The following is a 20,236-nucleotide window of genomic DNA, read 5'->3' as shown; positions in this document are numbered from 1 at the left end:
CGGTAGTAAGGGGACCGGCAGCCTCCCTCTCAGCAGTCCATGTTGGGACAATGGTGACCATGATCACGGAGCCGGTGACTGATGGCAAGCATCCAACGACCTTGTTGGTGGCTCCGGTGACCAGTGGCACAGAGGTGGAGGGCACACCATCGCCTTGAGAGATCAGCAGCACTCCACTGCTCCCTGGGGAGCCTTATCGGCTGGCTTGCCCTCTTGGGGAGCCTTTGCTGAACCCTGCGGCACCTGCTGCGCTAGTGGTGCTCCTTCGACACTTGGGGGGTACGCGAGGGCATTGGTGCCAGCAGGGGAATTGGTCCAATACCACTCACAGGAGTCGAAGGAGGACCTTTCACAGGTCCTGACCAGAGAAGGCTGACTGCGGGGCTCCAGGGTAGGTGGACGGCCCGAGGCAGGTCCTTTGCCTGCTGCCACCTGGCTCTTCTTTACCGGTGCCAGGGAGCTGTGCTTCCTCACTTTTTAAGGTACTGGTGATGGGCAGCGGTGCCAGGCAGAGCCCAGTGCCGGGGGTGGACTTTGCACTGATGCCGAGGTGCTTAGCAACTTGTGCCTAGACAGCTCAGACACCAGATGGAGGGAAGACTCCATAAGGAGAGTCCGAAGTCAAATATCCTGCTCTTTTTTTGTGCGGGGCCGAAAGTTCTTACAGATATAGCATTTATCTTCAACGTGTGCCTCCACCAAGCACTTGAGACAGCTGCCGTGGGGATCACTAACAGGCATAAGCCTGTTACAGTCTGCACTTGGCTTGAATCCCAGAGACGGGGGGCATGCCCCACCAGGGACAAAGTCCCTGCTGGGACCCTAACTACTTAACACTTAATGGGTACTTAACATTTAATGGCTACTTAACACTAACTACCAAGAACAACTATATACAAGGCCTTAAGGCATAAAGTCCAAGACAAAAATCCACTAGCTCTTGCTAAGCAAGGAAAGGCGCTCCGATTAACCACTATGGCCGGTAAGAAGGAACTGCAAAGGCATAGGGCCGGCCCCACCTGATATACCGGCGCATGAGCACGGCACTCAAGAGGGCGCTACAGCCAGCCCTACGGATATCACTAAGGCAAAAATCTCCGATGACCACGCATGTGGGCGTGCACAGACCTAGAATGAAATTGACATGAGCAAGCACTCAAAGAAGAAACATATTTACTTTTTAGTGAGAGGAGAAATATTAGGGCAATCAAGCGATTTAAAAAATTAATCGTGATTAATTGCACTGTTAAACAATAATAGAATACCATTTATTTAAATATTTTTGGATATTTTCCACATTTTCAAATATATTGATTTCAATTACAACACAGAATACAAAGTGTACAGTGCTCACTTTATATTTATTTTTGATTACAAGCGTTTGCACTGTAAAAAGACAAAAGAAATAGTATTTTTCAATTCACCTAATACAAGTACAATGCAATCTCTTTATCATGAAAGTTGAACTTACAAATATAGAATTACATACAAAAATACTGCATTCAAAAATAAAACAATGTAAAATTTTAGAGCTTGCAAGTCCGCTCAGTCCTACTTCTTGTTCAGCCAATCGCTCAGACAAACGAGGTTGTTTACATTTGCAGGAGAAAATGCTGCCAGCTTCTTGTTTACAATGTCACCTGAAAGTGAGAACAGATGTTCTCATGGTACTATTGTAGCCGGCGTTGCAAGATATTTAAATGCCAGATGCGCATGCTTCAACTACTATTCCAGGGGACGTGCATCCATGCTGATGACAGGTTCTGCTCGAAAGCCATCCAAAGTAGTGCAGATCAACGCATGTTCATTTTCATCATCACGAGTCAGATGCCACCAGCAGAAGGTTGATTTTCTTTTTTGGTAGTTCGGGTTCTGTAGTATCCGCATTAGAGTGTTGCTCTTTTAAGACTTCTGAAAGCATGCTTCCTACCTAGTCCCTCTCAGATATTGGAAGGAACTTCAGATTCTTAAATCTTGGGTTGAGTGCTGTAGCTATCTTTACAAATCTCACATTGGTACCTTCTTTGCGTTTGTCAAATCTGAAGTGAAAGTGTACTTAAAATGAACAACATGTGCTGGGTCATCATCCGAGACTGTCGTAACATGAAATATATGGCAGAATGCAGGTAAAACAGAGCAGGTGACGTACAATTCTCCCCCAGGGAATTCAGTCACAAATTTAATTAACACGCTATTTTTTTAAGCAGTGTCATCAGCATGAAAGCATGTCCTCTGGAATGCTGGCCGAAGCATAAAGGGGCATACAAACGTTTAGCATATCTGGCACGTAAATACCTTGCAATGCTGGCTACAAAAGTGCAATGCAAATGCCTGTTCTCACTTTCTGGTGATGTTGTAAATAAGAAGATGGCAGCATTATCTCCTGTAAATGTAAACAAACTTGTTTGTCTGAGTGATTGGCTGAACAAGAAGTAGGATGAGAGGACTTGTAGCCTCTGGAGTTTTATGTTGTTTTATTTTTGAGTGCAGTTATGTAACAAAAAAAAAATCTACATTTGTAAGTTGCACTTTCAGGACAAAGAGATTGCACTACAGTATTTGTGTGAGGTGAATTGAAAAATACTATTTCTTCTGTTTATCATTTTTATAGTGCAAATATTTGTAATCGAAATATACACTTTGATTTCAATTACAACACAGAATACAAGATACATATGAAAATGTAGAAAAACATCCAAAATAATGTTTTTAATCACAATTAATTTTTTGAGTTAACCGCGTGAGTTAATTGCGATTAATCGACAGCCTAAGAAATATATAATCTATGAACAATTTCAGACTGGGTCTGAGTATTTCACTAGCTTCAAAAATACTTCAGACTCAAAACAATTTTGCTTCATTTAAGATTATCATAACTTTGCTCATATATATTTTTCATGTCTATCTTGTCCGAAGCATCAAGAGATGAAAATATTAAAAATAATTTAAACATTGAGAGATTCTACAGAGCAACAAACACACTTCTGTAATCCATATTGTTCTTGTTGTACTTTCCAATTCAATGTAAGTGTAGTTAATAAGAGTTTCCATGTGGTAGCTTCCAGCTCCTATGGTTATATTTTAGGTTCTCTGCTTTGGGATCCAGTTTTATCTGATGTAATTCCCTTGATATTAGTACTACATCAGGCCAGTTTTTACCATACAAGGCTTTGGATCAGGATATTGCCTTGTCCTGTGGGATAGATCCAATTTCCAATCTGAGAGAAGTGCCGCCTCTGCTTCCCATGCTGCTTCTCTAGGTCTGTTTCATGTCATCCAATTAGTCACCATCTCTTGAAATTATTAGAACTGTGTAACAGCAGGACAGCATCTGGTACAGGGGACAGAATGTAATCAAATGTGCACAGAATGGAGAAATTTATTTTAATTATAATAAAAAAATATAATTTAGTCACTGCAGTTGTCAAAAATGTACAACAATCATTATTTCCAATAAGTTAGGCAACCAGTTCTACATTTAATGATAACAAGAAGTGCAAGATCTGAGGAACTCTTCAAGAACTATTCTGGAGCTTATTTGAAACTCACAAAAGGAAAGAAGCAAAATGAGATAAAGAACAAATAATAAAATAATAAAAACCTATCCCAGTCTTTTCGAGAGACATAACATCTCTTATTCAAACAGCCCTTGGTGTTCTATTATTCAGTTCTGAATTTAGAATGATAGTCACTTTCCTGCATTAGACAAAACAGACACAGGAGAGAGAGAAGAACTAGGATAATAAAGATGGCGAAAATACAGCTCAGAATACAGGGTGGCTGGTCAGTCATGGGACAGATGCTTTGGTCTTGTAGGTCAGCCATGAAAGCTGTTGCTCTGGACACGCTCTTCTCCCCAGACAGGGACATTATCTAGTTGGTCTGGTCAAGTCCCTCTCCTTCATTCATCCTTCTCAGGGTGGGCAGAGCTGGATGGGCCATCTCATCTCGTTGTACTGGTGCTGTGCAATACAGTTGATTTCAGGATCCAGTGAAAAGCTGAGAGAGAGAGGACAGGAGGAAGATGGGGGATGCAGAAAGGAATGCACAAGGGAAGGGAAGACAAAGAATGTATCAGGCTGGAGTCTTCCCTGGTGCAGCGATGATGATCAAGCTCCCCACTGTAGTACCACGGTCTGATATCATGATAACAATCTTTCCACCACAGCTGTGGTGATGGTAAAAAGCACTCCACTGAGTTTTCATCCAGTCTCTTTTTAAGGACCGCAAAAGGGAGCAATGAGCTAAGTAGCCCATCCTCCTATTATTTTGTCCACCAATTTGGCCTAATTCCCAACACACCGATTTTTGGTTACCTGATTTCTGACTTTCTGCTCATCTTGTTCACCATTCGTAATACATAGTCTTTGACTGGTATCAGTAAACCCTTTTTATTTATATTAATTCAGTCTTTGTCTCCTTTGCTCCACATCTTTTCGTAAACAGTTTTATATAACAGACCATTGTAACAATCTGTGAGCCTTTACCCACTTTTCAGCAGTTAAGCTTACAATTAAGGTAAATGTATAGGCCCAGTTATTACAACGTTTCACTCACTGCATACATCCACTATGCGCTTTACTCAGCTAAATCTATCACAGTCCTTACCCACAGTTTACCATACCCTGGAGCACTCGTGGATCAGTTTAACATATTACTGTTATTTTAAAATGTTATGTAAATACAGTGTGTGATTTTCTAAGCTCATGACTCAGTCAAATTAGAACCAATTTTTCTCCAGAACACTGAAGTTTCTATTCAGTGAGGATTATTTCTTTACCAAATTATAATTTAATTGTTTAACAAAAGTAGAATTCCTTTAGTGAAACGTCTAAATTAATAGAAAATAATATCTATTTTTTTTTAGTACATTAGCTCACTGCAGAGGGGTCAAACTTGTATGATTCAAATGGTTTAACAAAGATTCCCAAACTGGTTCACAAAAGGTTTACTTGTGATCTGTGATGTTGGCTGGTCACATAATACTGGTTCCTTGTTTCTGGCTGCCATGTAACATTAAAGACCCATTAAATACTTTAATAATATTTTTTGAATAGCAGGGCCATATTCAATATTTTCATCAATGGCTTAGATAATGAAGTGATAAAATTTGCAAATGACCCCAGGCTGGAAGGGGTTGCAAGCACTCTGGTGGACAGGCTTCAAATTCAAAACGACTTTGACAAATTGGAGAATTGTGCGGAATTCAACAAGATGAAATTTAATAAAAACCAAGTGCAAAGTAATTCACTTAGGAAAAATCAAATGTACAGCTACAAAATGAGGAATAACTGGTTAGGCAGTAGTACCTCTGAAAAAGATCTTGGAGTCATAATGGATCTCAAATTAAATATGAATTAATGTGATGCAGTGGCTAAAAAGGCTAATATTCTGGGGTATATTAACAGGAATGTTGTATGTAAGGCACGGGAGGTAATTGTCCCGATCTACTCGGCCCTGGGAGGCCTCAGCTGGAGCACTGTTTCCAATTCTAGGCGCTGCACTTTAAGAAAGATGTGTACAATTTGGAAAGAGTCTAGAGGAGAGCATCAAAAATCATGAAAGATTAAAAAACTGGGTATTTTTAGTTTTGAGAACAGAGGGGGGACCTGATAACTGCCCTTAACATATTTGAAGAGTTATCAAGTGGATAGTGATCTGCTGTTCTCCATGTCCACTAAAAGCGGGACAAGTAGTAATAGGCTTAATCTGCAGGAAGGAAGAGAGATTTTGGTTAGATACTCGGGAAAACTTTCTAACTATGAGGGTAGTTAAGCTCTGGAACAAGCTTCCAAGGGAGGTTGTGGAATCCCCTTCACTGGAGGTTTTTATGAACAGGTTGGACAAACACCTGCCGGGGATGTTCTGGTTTACTTGGGCCAGCCTCAGTGCAGGCATAGGGTTCAGCTTGATGACCTCTCAATGTCCCTTCCAGCGTTTCATTTCTGTGATAGTCCAGATGATCATGAAAACAAAGAGCATGAGATAATTTATTTAGACATAGTCCCTGCCTGTGGGAGAGTTTGAGACCCTTCCTTATGACAAAAAAGGACCCAAACATGCTTTTGTCTCCTGAACATTAGATGTTGCCACAAGATGGCAAGATCAACGTTGCCATTGGGCAAAAAGCATCTCTGGAAAACACACTTTATTAATATACATAAAATGTAAAAACTAAAACAAACTTTCCCTCAATCATATTCAAAGATAATAGTTTATGAATGGAATCAGTTTAATTGACAAAATACTTGTGACATTTCAAGTTTATAGCATCATCTCCCAAATGAATTAGAAAATATATATTATTCCCCCAAATATTTAGGGGGAGAATTTTCAAAGATCGAAATGGCAGCTAGGTGCCAAACTCAAAATGAAAGCCTATGAACATACCCATCTTGGGTACCAAATCTGCCCTCTGTTACATATATGAAACGTCCATTGCAAAATTATTTATAGGAATTGTACCAGGCTAACTGAGAGCAAAATTTGGGACTCCAAGGGTTTATGATTTTTATACCTATAATTTTGTTATGCATTTCATAGGATCATAGAATATCAGGGTTGGAAGGGACCTCAGGAGGTCATCTAGTCCAGCCCGCTGCTCAAAGCAGGACCAAACCCCAATTTTTGCCCCAGATCCCTAAATGGCCCCCTCAAGGATTGAACTCACAACCCTGGGTTTAGCAGGCCAATGCTCGAACCACATTTCACAATACATAGGATGCCTGTTTCCCATAAAATACATCTTTTTACTAGTTTCTCTTGCACGTGTAGTCACTGTCTCAAGTTTTCTGTGCATGAACATTTTTCAGTTTCTAAATCCATAAGGATCCTTCCACTTCCTCCAGGTGTTACTCTGCTTGCTTGCTATGTATGGGAAGCCAGACCATTTTCCATAGTTCTGTGGACTGTTTTAACTGCTCTACAAACCAGAGCTGCTAATGAGCTTTGTTTCAAGCATATGTGTTCATATGTCAACACTTTTGCTTATGTCAGAAGGTTAAAAATGGAAACATTTTTTTCCTTTAAGAAAACAGACACCCAAATAAGGAGATGACTGAGTGCTGAAGATTCCCCTAGTGAATCGCTTCAAGCTTGTTCCTTAGAAAGGCTGCACATGAAAGGTCTGGAGGGGTGGGGTGGGGTGGGGGCCACCAGAGATTTGGGCTGCATCCAAAATATTGAGTAAGGGTCTTTGAGACTTTAAAGCGAACTACGACCATTCAAGGGTTCACTGTCCTGGACGCCTAGAGCAGTGCTCTACTACTTTCTCCACCTATTTTTAAGACTGTTTACTACTAGTTTGGTCTTGCAAAGCTTTTCTTCTCTTGTGTGTTAGAGACACAGCCCCATCCTCCAGCAAAAATGGAAGCCATCAAGAAAAAGATGCAGATGCTGAAGCTAGATAAGGAGAATGCAATTGATAGAGCTGAACAGGCTGAAGCAGACAAGAAAGCAGCTGAGGACAAGTGCAAACAGGTGAGTAGGAATAAAAACAGTTGTGTATCTACATTGTGGAGAAAATTGTAATAACCTATTAAGAAAGTAAGTAGAATATTTTTGTGATGCTGAGAAAATAGAATAATATTGTTAGGTCTCCTCTATTTTTCTGCTTACCTCCTTTGAAGTATTTTGCATTTTGGTAATATAGTTCATGCATACAAATGGGACAACCTGTTAACTTTTCTTATTTGCTCATCCATTTTGATTTGGGACTCAGCACCATTCCTAGACTACTCACTGTACTTCAGAGAATCCTTTTGAATCCTACATGATTCCTCATTAAATTTCCTTGAGCTTGCACCTTCCTGGAAGAGACCAGAGCTTTGTAACTTAAACAAGGATGACACACAGTGGTAGAGCTGTTAGATTTTTCCTAGGCAATGCCTGATCATGAATTAAACCTAAGCTTGAGGCAAAATTAATGCAGTTCACCTAATTATTCCTCAGTGTGAGAAATGTCCCTCCTTTGAGAGCCAATTGACCATGACCCCCTACTCCAGATAGTACAGTAGGTTTTCTGTTAATGGGAATAATCAGAAATACTGAATCCTGAAATTGAGGTAATGGACTAAGTTATTTGTGTGAATTGATCTTATGTAGGACTCCAGGAATGCATTGCTAATGCTGTAGTTGGGATTTTTAAATTGGCAGAGTACACTGATCAAACCACAACTGTCTAATGCAGTAGGATTTAGGTCTAACTCCAACATTTTGAGTCACTTGGGTGTCCTTTGTTACAAATCACTCCTCTCTAGTTATTAAATATCTCAAAACAAAAAGAGATCATCATAGCACATTAAAATATTTTCCACAAACATGCGGTCATTGCTAAATGTGATTGGAAGAGGATTACAATACGTTTATTTGTATCCCAATGCACCAATGATCAGCGTTGGAGTGCAGCACCGTACCAGTACTAACAGGGATTTTATATTTACCTTCAGATTCAGGTCAAATACAGCACTTCCTGCAGAGCTTCTGCTTTTTTATATTATTCCTTTTTATATTCCAGACTATAATTTCTACAAGAGACAAGTCCAGAGGGTCAGTACTATTTAAGGCTCACCAGTTTCACCCCGAAGACCAGGCATAAAAGAATGCAATTCTGAATAAACACAGAATGTTGAACAATAATTGTAGCTGAAATGCTTCACAAAGTCAGTGATTTTGCACAAGTTTTGATGGAGGCTACGCAATCCCAGTTGCCTATACAAGGTTGCTTAAAGGAGGGATTTGGCGAAAAAAGCAGATATAGTGGATACTGAAGTTTTCACATTTCCGAAGATTTTCTTGGCTCAATAGTTTACGAAATAGCAGAGCTAAATGAAAAAGTAAAAAGATTGATCTGAAAAGGAAAAAGCTGCATCCAAGTGGAAAAAATTAACTGAATTTTAATTGACGTTATATTTAAGTTTACATTATTTGCTTTAAAAATAATTTTTACCATCTCAGTCCATGTCCCGTCAACCTCAAACCAATACTGTATGTAGAGACCTGGTGGGAACAGAATTTAAAAATATAAAGAATCCACTATGATCTCTGCTTTTAAAGAGGTGAAAAAAATTACAATTATTCATTATTTATAGTATTAGTGATATAACAGGAGTACTCAAAACATTCTAAACACTGTATAGCAACCCTTATGCATGCACATTATGATCAAGTAATTAGACTGTATCATGTACTATTTTTTTCCACACAACCCTACTTCATTCAGTGCACAAGATGTATGGTGCTCAGTGAATGGGTAGTTATTCACTATTTTCTTTTATCTTCATCATTAAGTGTACCCAATTCCTGCAGTGAATACAAAATTATTAATGTCCTCATAAGCTTTTCTATGGTGCTCTCTCTATAGTAGCCAGACTACACATTCTCCATCCCAAAGCAATGTACAAGTCTGGTCACACATAAGAATGCTGAGGGGATGAAATACCCTCAGTTTCTCTGTGGGGATGGTGCACACGCAGTCTGATCAGCAGTAGGAGCTGTGAGAGGCTTGAGCATGCTCAGTGATGATGGAATCTTTGGAGATTTTTAGCTGCTAAAATCAGACTCTGAGCATGTTTATACTGTGATTTTTTCAAAGACTTATAGCGTCGCCAAATTTAGGTAGATTTTCAATGTGACCACAAAAGGTACATCCCTGACAGAAAGGCCACCTGCCCTAACAAATTTCAAGTTCTTGTTCCAAAACATGGGGTGCTAGAACTGCTCAAATAAAAGGTTTGTCAGTATTTTTATCAAGGGCAAAATTATGTATTTTTCCATATTCTCATTCTCTGAAGCAGCTGAACTGTTTTGGTTGAAATGTTCCCAAAAAATTCAGCCTGCAGCAGACACATGGCATGCAAAAATTCATCCCAGTTAAAATTTGGCAAAGTGATAAACAATAAAACCAAACTTTTATAATGGAAAGTTGTTTGTATCTGTAAATGAAAAAGAAGCTAAAAAATATAAAAGAAAAAGCCTGCCCAATGGTGGCACAATGTGGAAAATCTGAGAACAGGACTCAGATCTGAGCCCCCATTCTTATGTCAGCAGAGTCTGAGAGCATGGCTTGAGACAGCAAAAATTCTCTTCTCAATTACACCAGTATTAATCCAGAATAAGTACCTCTACTTCTGTAGTTATTCTTGAATTACACTGATCTAGTCTAAGAGAACAAAATGTATTCCCAGCATGCACAGCACAAAAACAGAAATTACCATTGTGTCACTCTAAAGTGACTGATCAAGTGTACTCAAGGAATAATAAATGACAAGCTTCTGATGGAACATTGTCCAGTGTCCCCCTATGCTAGAAAAAAAGATACCATATTATGGGCCTTTGTGCACAGGAGATCTGAAGGGGAGGAAACGAACAGCTGAATGGAAGACACCTCCAAAGGAAAAAAAATCTTTATACTAGAGCTGTCGATTAATCACAGTTAACTCACATGATTAACTCAAAAAAATGACAATCACAATTTAAAAAATTAATTGCGATTAATTGCAGTTTTAATTGCACTGTTAAACAATAGAATACCAATTGAAATGTATTAAATTTTTTTGGATGTTTTTCTACATTTTCAAATATATTGATTTCAATTACAATACAGAATACAAAGTGTACGGTGCTCATTTTATATTATTTTTATTACAAATATCTGCACTGTAAAATGCTAAACAAAAGAAATAGTATTTTTCAATTCACCTCATACTAGTACCATAGAGCAATCTCTTTATCGTGAAAGCACAACTTACAAATGTAGATTTTTTTGTTGTTACATAACTGCACTCAAAAACAAAACTATGTAAAACTTTAGAACCTCTCAGTCCTACTTCTTGTTCAGCCAATCACTAAGATAAACAAGTTTCTTTACGTTTACAGGAGATAATGCGGCCTGCTTCTTATTTACAATGTCACCTGAAAGTGAGAACAGACGTTCACATGGCACTTTTGTAGCCGGGATTGCAAGGTATTTACATGCCAGATCTGCTAAACATTTGTATGCCCCTTCATGCTTCGACCACCATTCCAGAGGACATGCTTCCATGCTGATGATGCTCATTAAAAAAATGTGTTAATTAAATTCGTGACTGAACTCCTTGGGGGAGATTTGTATGTCTCCTGCTCTGTGTTTTACCCACATTCTGCATATATTTCATGTTATAGCAGTCTCGGATGATGACCCAGCACATGTTTTTCCATTTTAAGAACACTTTCACTGCAGATCTGACAAAATGCAAAGAAGGTACCAATGTAAGATTTGTAAAGACAGCTACAGCCCTTGACCCAAGATTTAAGAATCTGAAGTGCCTTCCAAAAATCTGATCGGGATGGGGTGTGGAACATGCTTTCAGAAGTCTTAAAAGAACAACACTCTGATGCGGAAACTACATAACCTGAACCACCAAAAAAGAAAACCAACGTTTTGCTGATGGCATCTGACTCAGATTATGAAAATGAACATGCGTTGGTCTGCATTGGCTTGCATTGTTATTGAGCAGAACCCATCACCAGCATGGACGCATGTCCTCTGGAATGGTGGTTGAAGGGACATATGAATCTTTAGCGCCTCTGGCACCTAAATATCTTGCAACGTGGGTTACAACAGTGCCATGAGAACACCTGTTCTCACTTTCAGGTGACATTGTAAACAAGAAGTGGGCAGCATTATCTCCTCCAAATGTAAACAAACTTGTTTGTCTGAGTGACTGGCTGAACGAGAAGTAGGACTGAGTGGACTTGCAAGCTCTGAAGTTTTACATTGTTTTATTTTTGAATGTAGTTATTTTTGTACATAATTCTACATTTGTAAGTTCAACTTTCATGATAAAGAGATTGCACTACATACTTGTATTAAGTGAACTGAAAAATAGTATTTCTTTTATTTTTACAGTACAAATATTTATAATAAAAATACATATAAAGTGAGCATTGTTCGCTTTGTATTCGGTGTTGTAATTGAAATCAATATATTTGAAAATGTGGAAAATATCCAAAAATATTTATATAAATAGTATTCTATTATTGTTTTACAGCACAATTAATCGCAATTCCTTTGTTTAATTGTGCGATTAATCGCGATTCATTTTTTATTCATTTGATTGCCCTACTTTATACACAGTATTAATCTTCTGGTTATGATTTCTGGGAATACTTACATGCCCCCCAATCTCTATAGTATCTGAGTGCCCAGTTAAGTTGTCTTCAGTGTATGGGGAACTGAGGCTCAGAGAGATTCAATGACTTAGAGGGTGGTAATTATGGTGTTCGTGGACGGAATATTTATTTGCTTTGCTTTGTCATATTTATTAGAGTGCTAGGTAAAATTGTTGGATTTTAAATTTTTTAAATTGTAGTTTTTAATATTTTCCAAGGGCATTTAGATTATAACAGAGTATAAGGGCATTAAGGAAGTATTATGATCACCTAGTCTGACCTCATAAAAAACTCAGACTATAGTATTTCATGCTGTCATCCTGCATCTAACCCAATAAATTGAAGTCAACTAGTGTAACATTTTTAAAATTATCCAGTTTTGATTTAAAGATTACCAGTGATAGAGAGTTCACCATACCCCTCATCTGTTTCAATGGGTAATTACTTTCATTGCTAAAAATTTGTATCTTATTTCTAGCTTGAACTTTGCTGACTTCAGTTTACAGCCCCTGGATCTTGCTATTCTGGAACTTATAGACCATGATTAAATCGTTGGTTAACTTTTTCTTTGATATACTAAATATCTTGCACTTCTTTACGGATCAACTTAGTATAAACCACAAACATTTGTGAACTGTCCAGATTAGTCTTTATAAAGGCACTAACTACCATGAGTCAACTGGCAATAAAAAAGGTAAAAAATGCTAGCAAAACAGCCCTTAGTCTTTCATTGTAAGGTTCATTTTCCAGACCACAAATCGTTATTGCTCTTCTCTGAATACTCTCAAATTTTGCAACTTTCTGTTTAAAAAGTGTGGAGACAGTATTCCAGTTGTAGTCTCACCAATGCCATATACAGAGGTAATATCACCTTACTCCTGCTCGATATTCCCATTAATATATCCTAGTATTATTTTAGCCCTTTTTTCCACAGCAGCAGGCTACTTTGAGCATAAGTACAGAAATGTATAACAATGTGCGTACACAACATGCTAACCAAATCATAAAGATATCCTCCAGGCTACAATTAAAGAAAAGAACTGCATTAAAAATTAACACACACATAAAGATGGTTTAAATTAACTGTTTTAATAGACTGAACTTATACAAAGGATGAGTTAAACCATCATTCTCCCCAATTAATTACTATTCCCAGGATAGAATAGAACAAAGGTGATACTACGAGTTCAATGACAGATCAGACAGGCTGCAGGCACACCACTTATGTTATCAGCAAGAAGTCTCATGATAATAGAAATTCTCCAGGGAGCAGGGGGGAATTTGTCATCTGGCAGTCTCCCAGCAGGATATAAATAGCACCTTTTTAGAATACAGTATGGATTTATATGGTATGGTCGAGTGATAATGAGATAAAATGGAACATACCTTGGATGACCCATATGTCCCTCCTTCCATTGGAGAACCATATGTGGTTTAAAGCTATGAATCTTTAGGAAAATAATGTTATAACCATCAAATCTAACAAAATAACTGTATCTCAGTGAATGGATGGTACCTCTGTATTTCAGATAACACATTTGCCCTGATCATATTCAACATATTTCAAGCAATGCCTCAGTTTACCAAGTGAAGTGTAGCAGTGCTTGCTAAGGGAGATATGGACTCTAAACACTACTCTACTTAATACCTGTACTTCTGTGATTCATTCTCTATCCTCTTGCTTCTGTTAAGGAGACAGTAGATCCAGTGTTGTATTTACATACAGACCAAGTGGACTATAGCCTATAAACAAAGGGCAACACAGTCAAAAGAGTAAAAGACATACACAGAACTTATTTTTCATAACATGTTTCAAATTTATGTTTCATTAAGAGTCTCCCTGAACTCGGGGATATGGGTGCAATGCATTTTTCATATATACATGACATTTTTTTTATTTTCGGGATTCAATGACAGTACTGTAGGTAGAATGCCAGTGATGGGAATAAGCTTGTCCCTGCCTTCCCTGAGGAGGAGCACACTGTGCTAGATCATTTTTTATTTCAGACTAGGGCAATATCGAGGGTTACTCAATCCCTGGATGTATGGGGTCAGATTCTCAACTTGTGTACGTTGTCATAGTTAAATTGAAGTAAATGGAGTTATGCCTACTTACAACAGCTGAGTTATAGGATCATAGAAATGTTGCACTGGCAAGGACCTCAAGAAGTCGTGTAGTTCAGCCCTCGATGCTGAAGCAGGACCAAGTATACCTAGACCATCCCTGACAGGTATTTGTCTACTTTTCTTAAAAGCCTCTAATGACAGGGATTCCACAACCTTCCTTGAAAGCCTGTTCCAGTGCTTAACTATCCTTATAGTTGGATAGTTTTTCCTAATATCTAACCTAAATCTCCTTTCCTGCAGATTAAGCCCATTACTTCTTGTGCCACTTTTAGCGGACATAGAGAACAGCAGATTACCATCCTCTTTATAACAGCACTTAATATATTTGAAGACTGTTATCAGGTCCTCACTCAGTCTTTTCTCAAGACTAAAAATTAATATTTTAAACATTTTTCCTCATAGGTGAGGTTTGCTAAATCGATTTAGAAATATGGATATAGCATGGTTTCAGAATAGGCAGCAGGTTTAAAACAAATAAAAGGAAGTATTTCTTCACACAACGCACAGTCAACCTGTGGAACTCCTTAACAGAGGACGTTGTGAAGGCCAAAACCATAACAGGGTTCAAAAAAGAACTAGATAAATTCATGGAGGATAGGTCCATCAATGGCTATTAGCCAGGATGGGCAGGAATGGTGTCCCTAGCCTTTGTTTGCCAGAAGCTGGGAATGAGCGACAGGGGATGGATCACTTGATGATTACCTATTCTGTTCATTCCTTCCGGGGCACCTGGTACTGGCCACTGGCGGAAGACAGGATACTGGGCTAGATGGACCTTTGGTTTGACCCAGTAGGGCCATTCTTATGTTCATTATGTGAATGCCAAACAGCCTGCTCAGCTGCCATGTTAGGTTTATTAAAATAGTGTAAAACTGTGTAGGCTACTTGGCATCTAGACAACTGAAGTTACACAGCAACTTTGAAAAATCCACAATTCGATATCTCTCCATAGAATCACTTTAAAAAAAGCTTAACATAATTTAAAACAAGTAGTAGGAAGAAGTCTTTGGCTATCCTTATCTATAAGCAGAGCAACCAATGTGTCAGAATGTTCACAACTTATTTTTCTTTCTCAAAAGGTAGAGGATGAGCTGGTGGCACTGCAGAAGAAGTTAAAAGGAACTGAAGATGAACTGGATAAATACTCAGAAGCTCTCAAAGATGCTCAGGAAAAACTGGAACAGACTGAAAAGAAGGCAACAGATGTACGTACCTGCATAGAATGCAGATGAGTAACTAACTAGAAATGGTATATTTTACAACACACAGTATATTGGTTGTATATTTCATTTAGTGTTAATTTATTGCAGTAGTTTGCCAAAAGGAAAAAGGCAGAGACAATTATGTTATGGTTGAGGTACATAACTCCCCACCCCCACAAAAAAACGATATTGGTTGTCTAGGGTTACATCTGTTGCTGCATTAGGAAGCTTCCTGCTGATCCACCACCACAAGAGTATCTTAAAACCAGCTTATTTATTTCCAAGAGATGCTCCCCTGTGTAGGACCATCAGATAGCTTAGAGCCATTTCCTATATGGTTACCCCTCCCTGTTACTGGCACAAGGAACATGGTGGGGGGCTTCCAAGTACCCTAGTAATCCCCAACTGACATAATGGCCCTTGGGACTGTTGACAGTTGATACAAGTAAGAACAACCTGACAGGAGGATTGGCCTGACACAGAAGGGCCCTAGAACTGGTGGCTTAAAGACACTTTGCACTCCTGTTTTCCTCAACCATGGGTGAGAATCCGGCCCTCTGAGTTAAGGCTGGTCAGGTGCAAATCCCACTGACACAATCACAAAAAATCAAGCACATTATCAGTTAAATTTACATTCCCATCTACGGTAGCAGTTTGCTTACCTTACCATCCAGATATTGTACGACCCAAACACGCTGGACCAACCCACAATTACATTAGAGACACCTCTCTTGGACAGCCTATTTCCAGGGGGATACTAAACCATTGTGTGCCACAGGCTGAGAATAGGCAGGCCAGGAGAGTCTAATTCAAGTTGCTGTGCTCAATACAGAGGTGATTGGGTGGCGTTCAGTGGCCTATGGTGTGTAGGAGATCAAACCAGATGACCTGGTGATCTTTACTTTGAATTCTTACACAAGAAACTCTGAGGATACATGCAGCCAATTCCTGTAATTGCACTCTCACACAAACCTTCCCTGGACCTCAGATTGACTGAAGTGCTTTACTGATACCTATATTCAGTGAGTGCCTGAAGCAGCCCTGGGGAAATGGCCTGACCTGTAGCCCTTTCCACTCCTGAGCTATCCCTCTGCTGCTGGGGCGCAGCACTGCCTTGTTGCTGAAACTGTTCTTCCTCCAATAGGTCCCTTCCAGCCTCACTACCACCACGTGCCCTCCTGGGGAGCATGGGACAGACTTTCTTTTTCTTCATGCAGAGGCTGATGAAGTCCTTCCATTCACTTTCCTTTGTCATTTATTCCAGCTGGATAACTTGCTGCCTTTAAGTAGCTTTTTGGAAGTAGAAAGCTAAAGTTACAAGCAGAATATGAATGTGCAGTTTAATAAAATCTCTCTCAAAGGAGCGCTCCAAGCAATTTTCTCCTTCTCTGCAACTACATGTTACTTTAATATAGGTCGAAAAAATCTGAACATGCTGGAAAAATAACTTAACTCTTACGGACTTTAATAGAGCAACCCCTCTGCTATTAGGGTGACCAGATAGCAAGTGTGAAAAATATGACAAAGTCCCTAATATCGGGATGTCTGTCACCCTATCTACTATTGTGAGCCTCAGAGCGTGTAAAGAATGCTCCCCATGCGCTCTGGACTGAGACTGCTGGTTTCACACATTTGTGTGTGATTAGCCTTCCCAGGGTCTTCTTGGTCTTTTACCGCATGGATCCAGTGAATTACTTTTACCGTATAAGGCAAATCCTTTGTAGACTGTGGCAGGCTTTAACTGAAAAAAAGTGGGGTCAAATTAACTGTCTCCAACTTTCAAGTAGCCACATATCCCTGTTTTTAGGTAGGGTTGCCAACCCTCCTGGTTTCGCCGGGAGTCTCCCAGAATCAGGCTCTATCTCCCGGAGCCAAACTGGGAGATTTTAGGTGCTAAAAGTCCAGCAGCACAGTGGGGCTAAGGCAATAAGTGCCTCCTGGCCAGAGCCTGCATCCCCCTCCGCACCCCAAACCCCTGCACCCAAACTCCCTCCCAGAGCCCTCACCCCCTCCCACACCCCAATCTCCTGCCCCAGCCCTGAGCCCCCTCCAATACCCAAACTCTCTCCCACAGCTTGCACCCCACATCCCCTCCTGCACTCCAACTCCCTGCCCCAGGCTCAGCCCGGAGCCCCCTCCCACACTCTAAACCCTTCGTTCCCAGCCAAGATCCTGCACCCCAACCCCCTGCCACAGCGGGGGGGGGAAGGGGGGCTTGGGGAAGGAGCGAGGCCTCGGAGCAGGGGGTGGGGTAAGGGTGTTTGGGTTTGTGTGATTAGACAGTTGGCAACCCTATCTTTGGAGGATTCTTGTTACAAGTTGGAATCCTGTTTCATTAACACTGCGTCTTAAAATGAAAGCATCTAGTGAAGGAGGTTATCAGTGCTGGATTGCTATAGATGTCTTTTCTAAGATAGTGGCTTTTGTATGCAATCTGCACATTCAATGGATAGCACTTAAGAAGAGAACAAATGAAATTCTGACTGACTTGTGATTAGAAAAATTTAATGACCAAACTGCACTAGGAAAATAGGAGGCACTCTAGCTCCCGTCATACAAAAATCCATGAGCCAATAGTTATTTGCTTTTTTCCAGTCTGTGTTTTAATAATATAGTTCCTTTTACTCAGAAGTATATATGGAAGGGATTAATTTGATCATCTTGTCTTGATGTTGCCTACAACATTTCTCTGCTGCCTTGTTTAGTCTACTTGTGAGTTATTCCAGTGATGGGGCTTTAACTACTTCTCAGACTATTCAACAGTCTTTAAACAGACCTAATTGTTAGGAAATATTTCCTGATACACCTCTATCCCGATATAACACTGTCCTCGGGAGCCAAAAAATCTTACCGCGTTATAGGTGAAACCGCGTTATATTGAACTTGCTTTGATCCACCGGAATGCGCAGCCCTGTCCCCCCCGAAGCGCTGCTTTACCGTGTTATATCCGAATTTGTGTTATATCGGGTCGCGTTATATTGGGGTAGAGGTGTATTTTATTGCTCAATTTCAAACCACGTCTGCTAGGTAAACCCTCCCTTGTCTCCTGTTTGCACCTTCAGATTCCCTTAATTACTGTTGGGCCCAAACTATCCATATTTAGTACCTAAAATCTTTCTTCACGCCAAACACTCCAACCCTGTAATATTTAATTTATCTTTCTCTGAAACCACTCTACATTAATGAGATGTCTCCAGTATGGGACAACTTGCCATCCTAAGAAGTTGGAGATTTGAATCCTAGAACTGCTGCTGAGGGCAATATTGTTGATATACCTCCTACACCATAGGTCCCCTGGGGGGGCCACAAATGTTCGGGGGGGCATGGCTGGGGCCTGGACCAGTCCACACAGGGGGCGGGGAGGGAGCGCCACCCCGCTTAGCTCCTGGCCCTAGCTGCCAGCCCCAGCCTTGGCCACCTTACCCCGTCTGCGTCCCCACCCCCTCCCGGAGCCATGGCTCCACTCCCAGCCTAGGGAGGGGCACAGACTGGGTAAAGAGCAATGCAAGGTAAGAAGTTTGGGGAACACTGTCCTAGACCAACAAGACATATAAGTATTTAATTAAATATAGTATTTTCCTTCCAGATTATTATAACAAGGTAAGTGGTTTAGAAAAACCTATCCATATAGCAGGAAGTGTATGTGCTTTTTGATAAAACACTTTTAGATTATGGTAAAAAATGTATTGTCTCATTTTATAGCAAAACTTTGTGTTAACTTTTTCTCCCAAGACCACTATATTGTCCAGTATTTTTCACCAAACCTTTATGCTGAAAACAAAAACAGGATGGCTTAAAGAGCAGTATTTCAAACTGTTTCACATTTAAAAAATACATTTGCACTGTTCTTCATAGACAAAGTGGAATTTCAGAATGTCAGTTTTGGATTCAATAACCAAACAAAATTTAAATTTGCCTTTCCACATCCCAATTTAATCAAAGCTAAACCACATTCATCTGCCTTGAATTTCACAAGTGAAACTTTATGCCATTGGAGAATCCTTCTGAAAGATTCTGGCAAGTCACAAGAGGCATCTGGGAGATGTGAGGGATCAGAATTAGTGATCTGTCTCTTTGAACATTCTTGCAGGATTGGGTTATCTTAGATATTAATATAACTCAATACTGCAAGACGCCTACTACATTTTTTCACTGGGATGGGAATTTCATATTTTTTTTTTAAAAAAAATTCAAGTACTGCATAAATGACAGGAGTCCTAGCAACAAGAAGAGTTCATCAGACCAGCCCCCACGGTTTCCACCATGGGCCCCAGATTGTCTCCCTATCTCCTGTTTCCTCCCCTCTCCGCCCAGTCTCAGAGGGCTATATAGAAGTGGTAGAAAACGAAGTGGAATTATTTTTGGAAAGTTTCTTGCTGTGCCACATGCACTCAACACAGACGAGTAAACTTCCCCTGGTGGCTTCCAGGCCATCCCCTGGCCAATCCCTATTTATGAACTATGTGAGATTTATAGATAGTGGAGCCCCTAATGTACACAGAAGTTGCTTTAACTAAATTCCATTAGCAAGCCATCCAAAGCTAGGGTTAGTTAGGATCTTTGACAAGACCAACACAATAAGTCAAATGTGGAATTTCTGGACTGAGCCATCTGGGAGTTAGAAAATTAAGAAAAAAGTTCCAACTAGATTTCTACATGTAGAACCTCCCATCTCCATAGTACAATTAGCTGAAAATGTTTTTCTTGTGAAACAGATTTTTAATGCTTAATTCTGTGTGATGAGGAAGAGAAGGTGT

The 20,236-nt window shown here is 39.8% G+C and overlaps 2 protein-coding genes and 1 non-coding gene across 8 annotated transcripts in view; 1 reads left to right on the top strand and 2 right to left on the bottom strand.

Moving 5' to 3' along the window:
• The window catches only part of LOC122461310 (zinc finger protein 3-like), a 66,427-nt gene that overhangs the window by 22,090 nt on the left and 24,101 nt on the right, over positions 1-20,236 (bottom strand). For 4 of the 5 annotated variants that reach the window (XR_006287469.1, XR_006287470.1, XR_006287471.1 and 1 more), the window contains 3 exons: positions 13,799-13,893; positions 8,948-8,997; positions 3,371-5,945 (listed from right to left, as the gene is read on the bottom strand). Coding sequence is in view for 1 of the 5 variants with exons in the window: in XM_037886084.2 (XP_037742012.1) it covers positions 13,799-13,817 (19 nt within the window). In the remaining 4 variants the exon portion in view is untranslated. Of the gene's footprint in view, positions 1-3,370; positions 5,946-8,947; positions 8,998-13,798; positions 13,894-20,236 lie in introns of those variants that run through there. The other variant, XM_037886084.2, reaches the window with a different exon arrangement.
• LOC114022432 lies at positions 3,371-8,941 on the bottom strand. Its single transcript, XR_006287473.1, has 2 exons — positions 8,442-8,941; positions 3,371-3,999 (listed from the first exon to the last, which is right to left on the bottom strand). It is a non-coding gene; the product is annotated as an uncharacterized LOC114022432 (transcript).
• TPM4 (tropomyosin 4) overlaps positions 7,220-20,236 on the top strand; it is a 28,025-nt gene continuing 15,008 nt past the window's right edge. Inside the window, exons 1-2 of one of the 2 annotated variants that reach the window (XM_007072017.4) lie at positions 7,220-7,479; positions 15,357-15,482. In XM_007072017.4, the coding sequence (XP_007072079.1) occupies positions 7,366-7,479; positions 15,357-15,482 (240 nt within the window). In that variant the 5' untranslated portion in view covers positions 7,220-7,365. The remainder of the gene's footprint in view (positions 7,480-15,356; positions 15,483-20,236) is intronic. The other variant, XM_037886081.2, reaches the window with a different exon arrangement.

Source organism: Chelonia mydas, chromosome 25, assembly GCF_015237465.2.
Source record: "Chelonia mydas isolate rCheMyd1 chromosome 25, rCheMyd1.pri.v2, whole genome shotgun sequence".
Taxonomy (NCBI): Eukaryota; Metazoa; Chordata; order Testudines; family Cheloniidae; genus Chelonia; species Chelonia mydas.
Note: the sequence above shows the minus strand (reverse complement) of the source record. Positions and strands in the feature narration are given on the sequence as shown.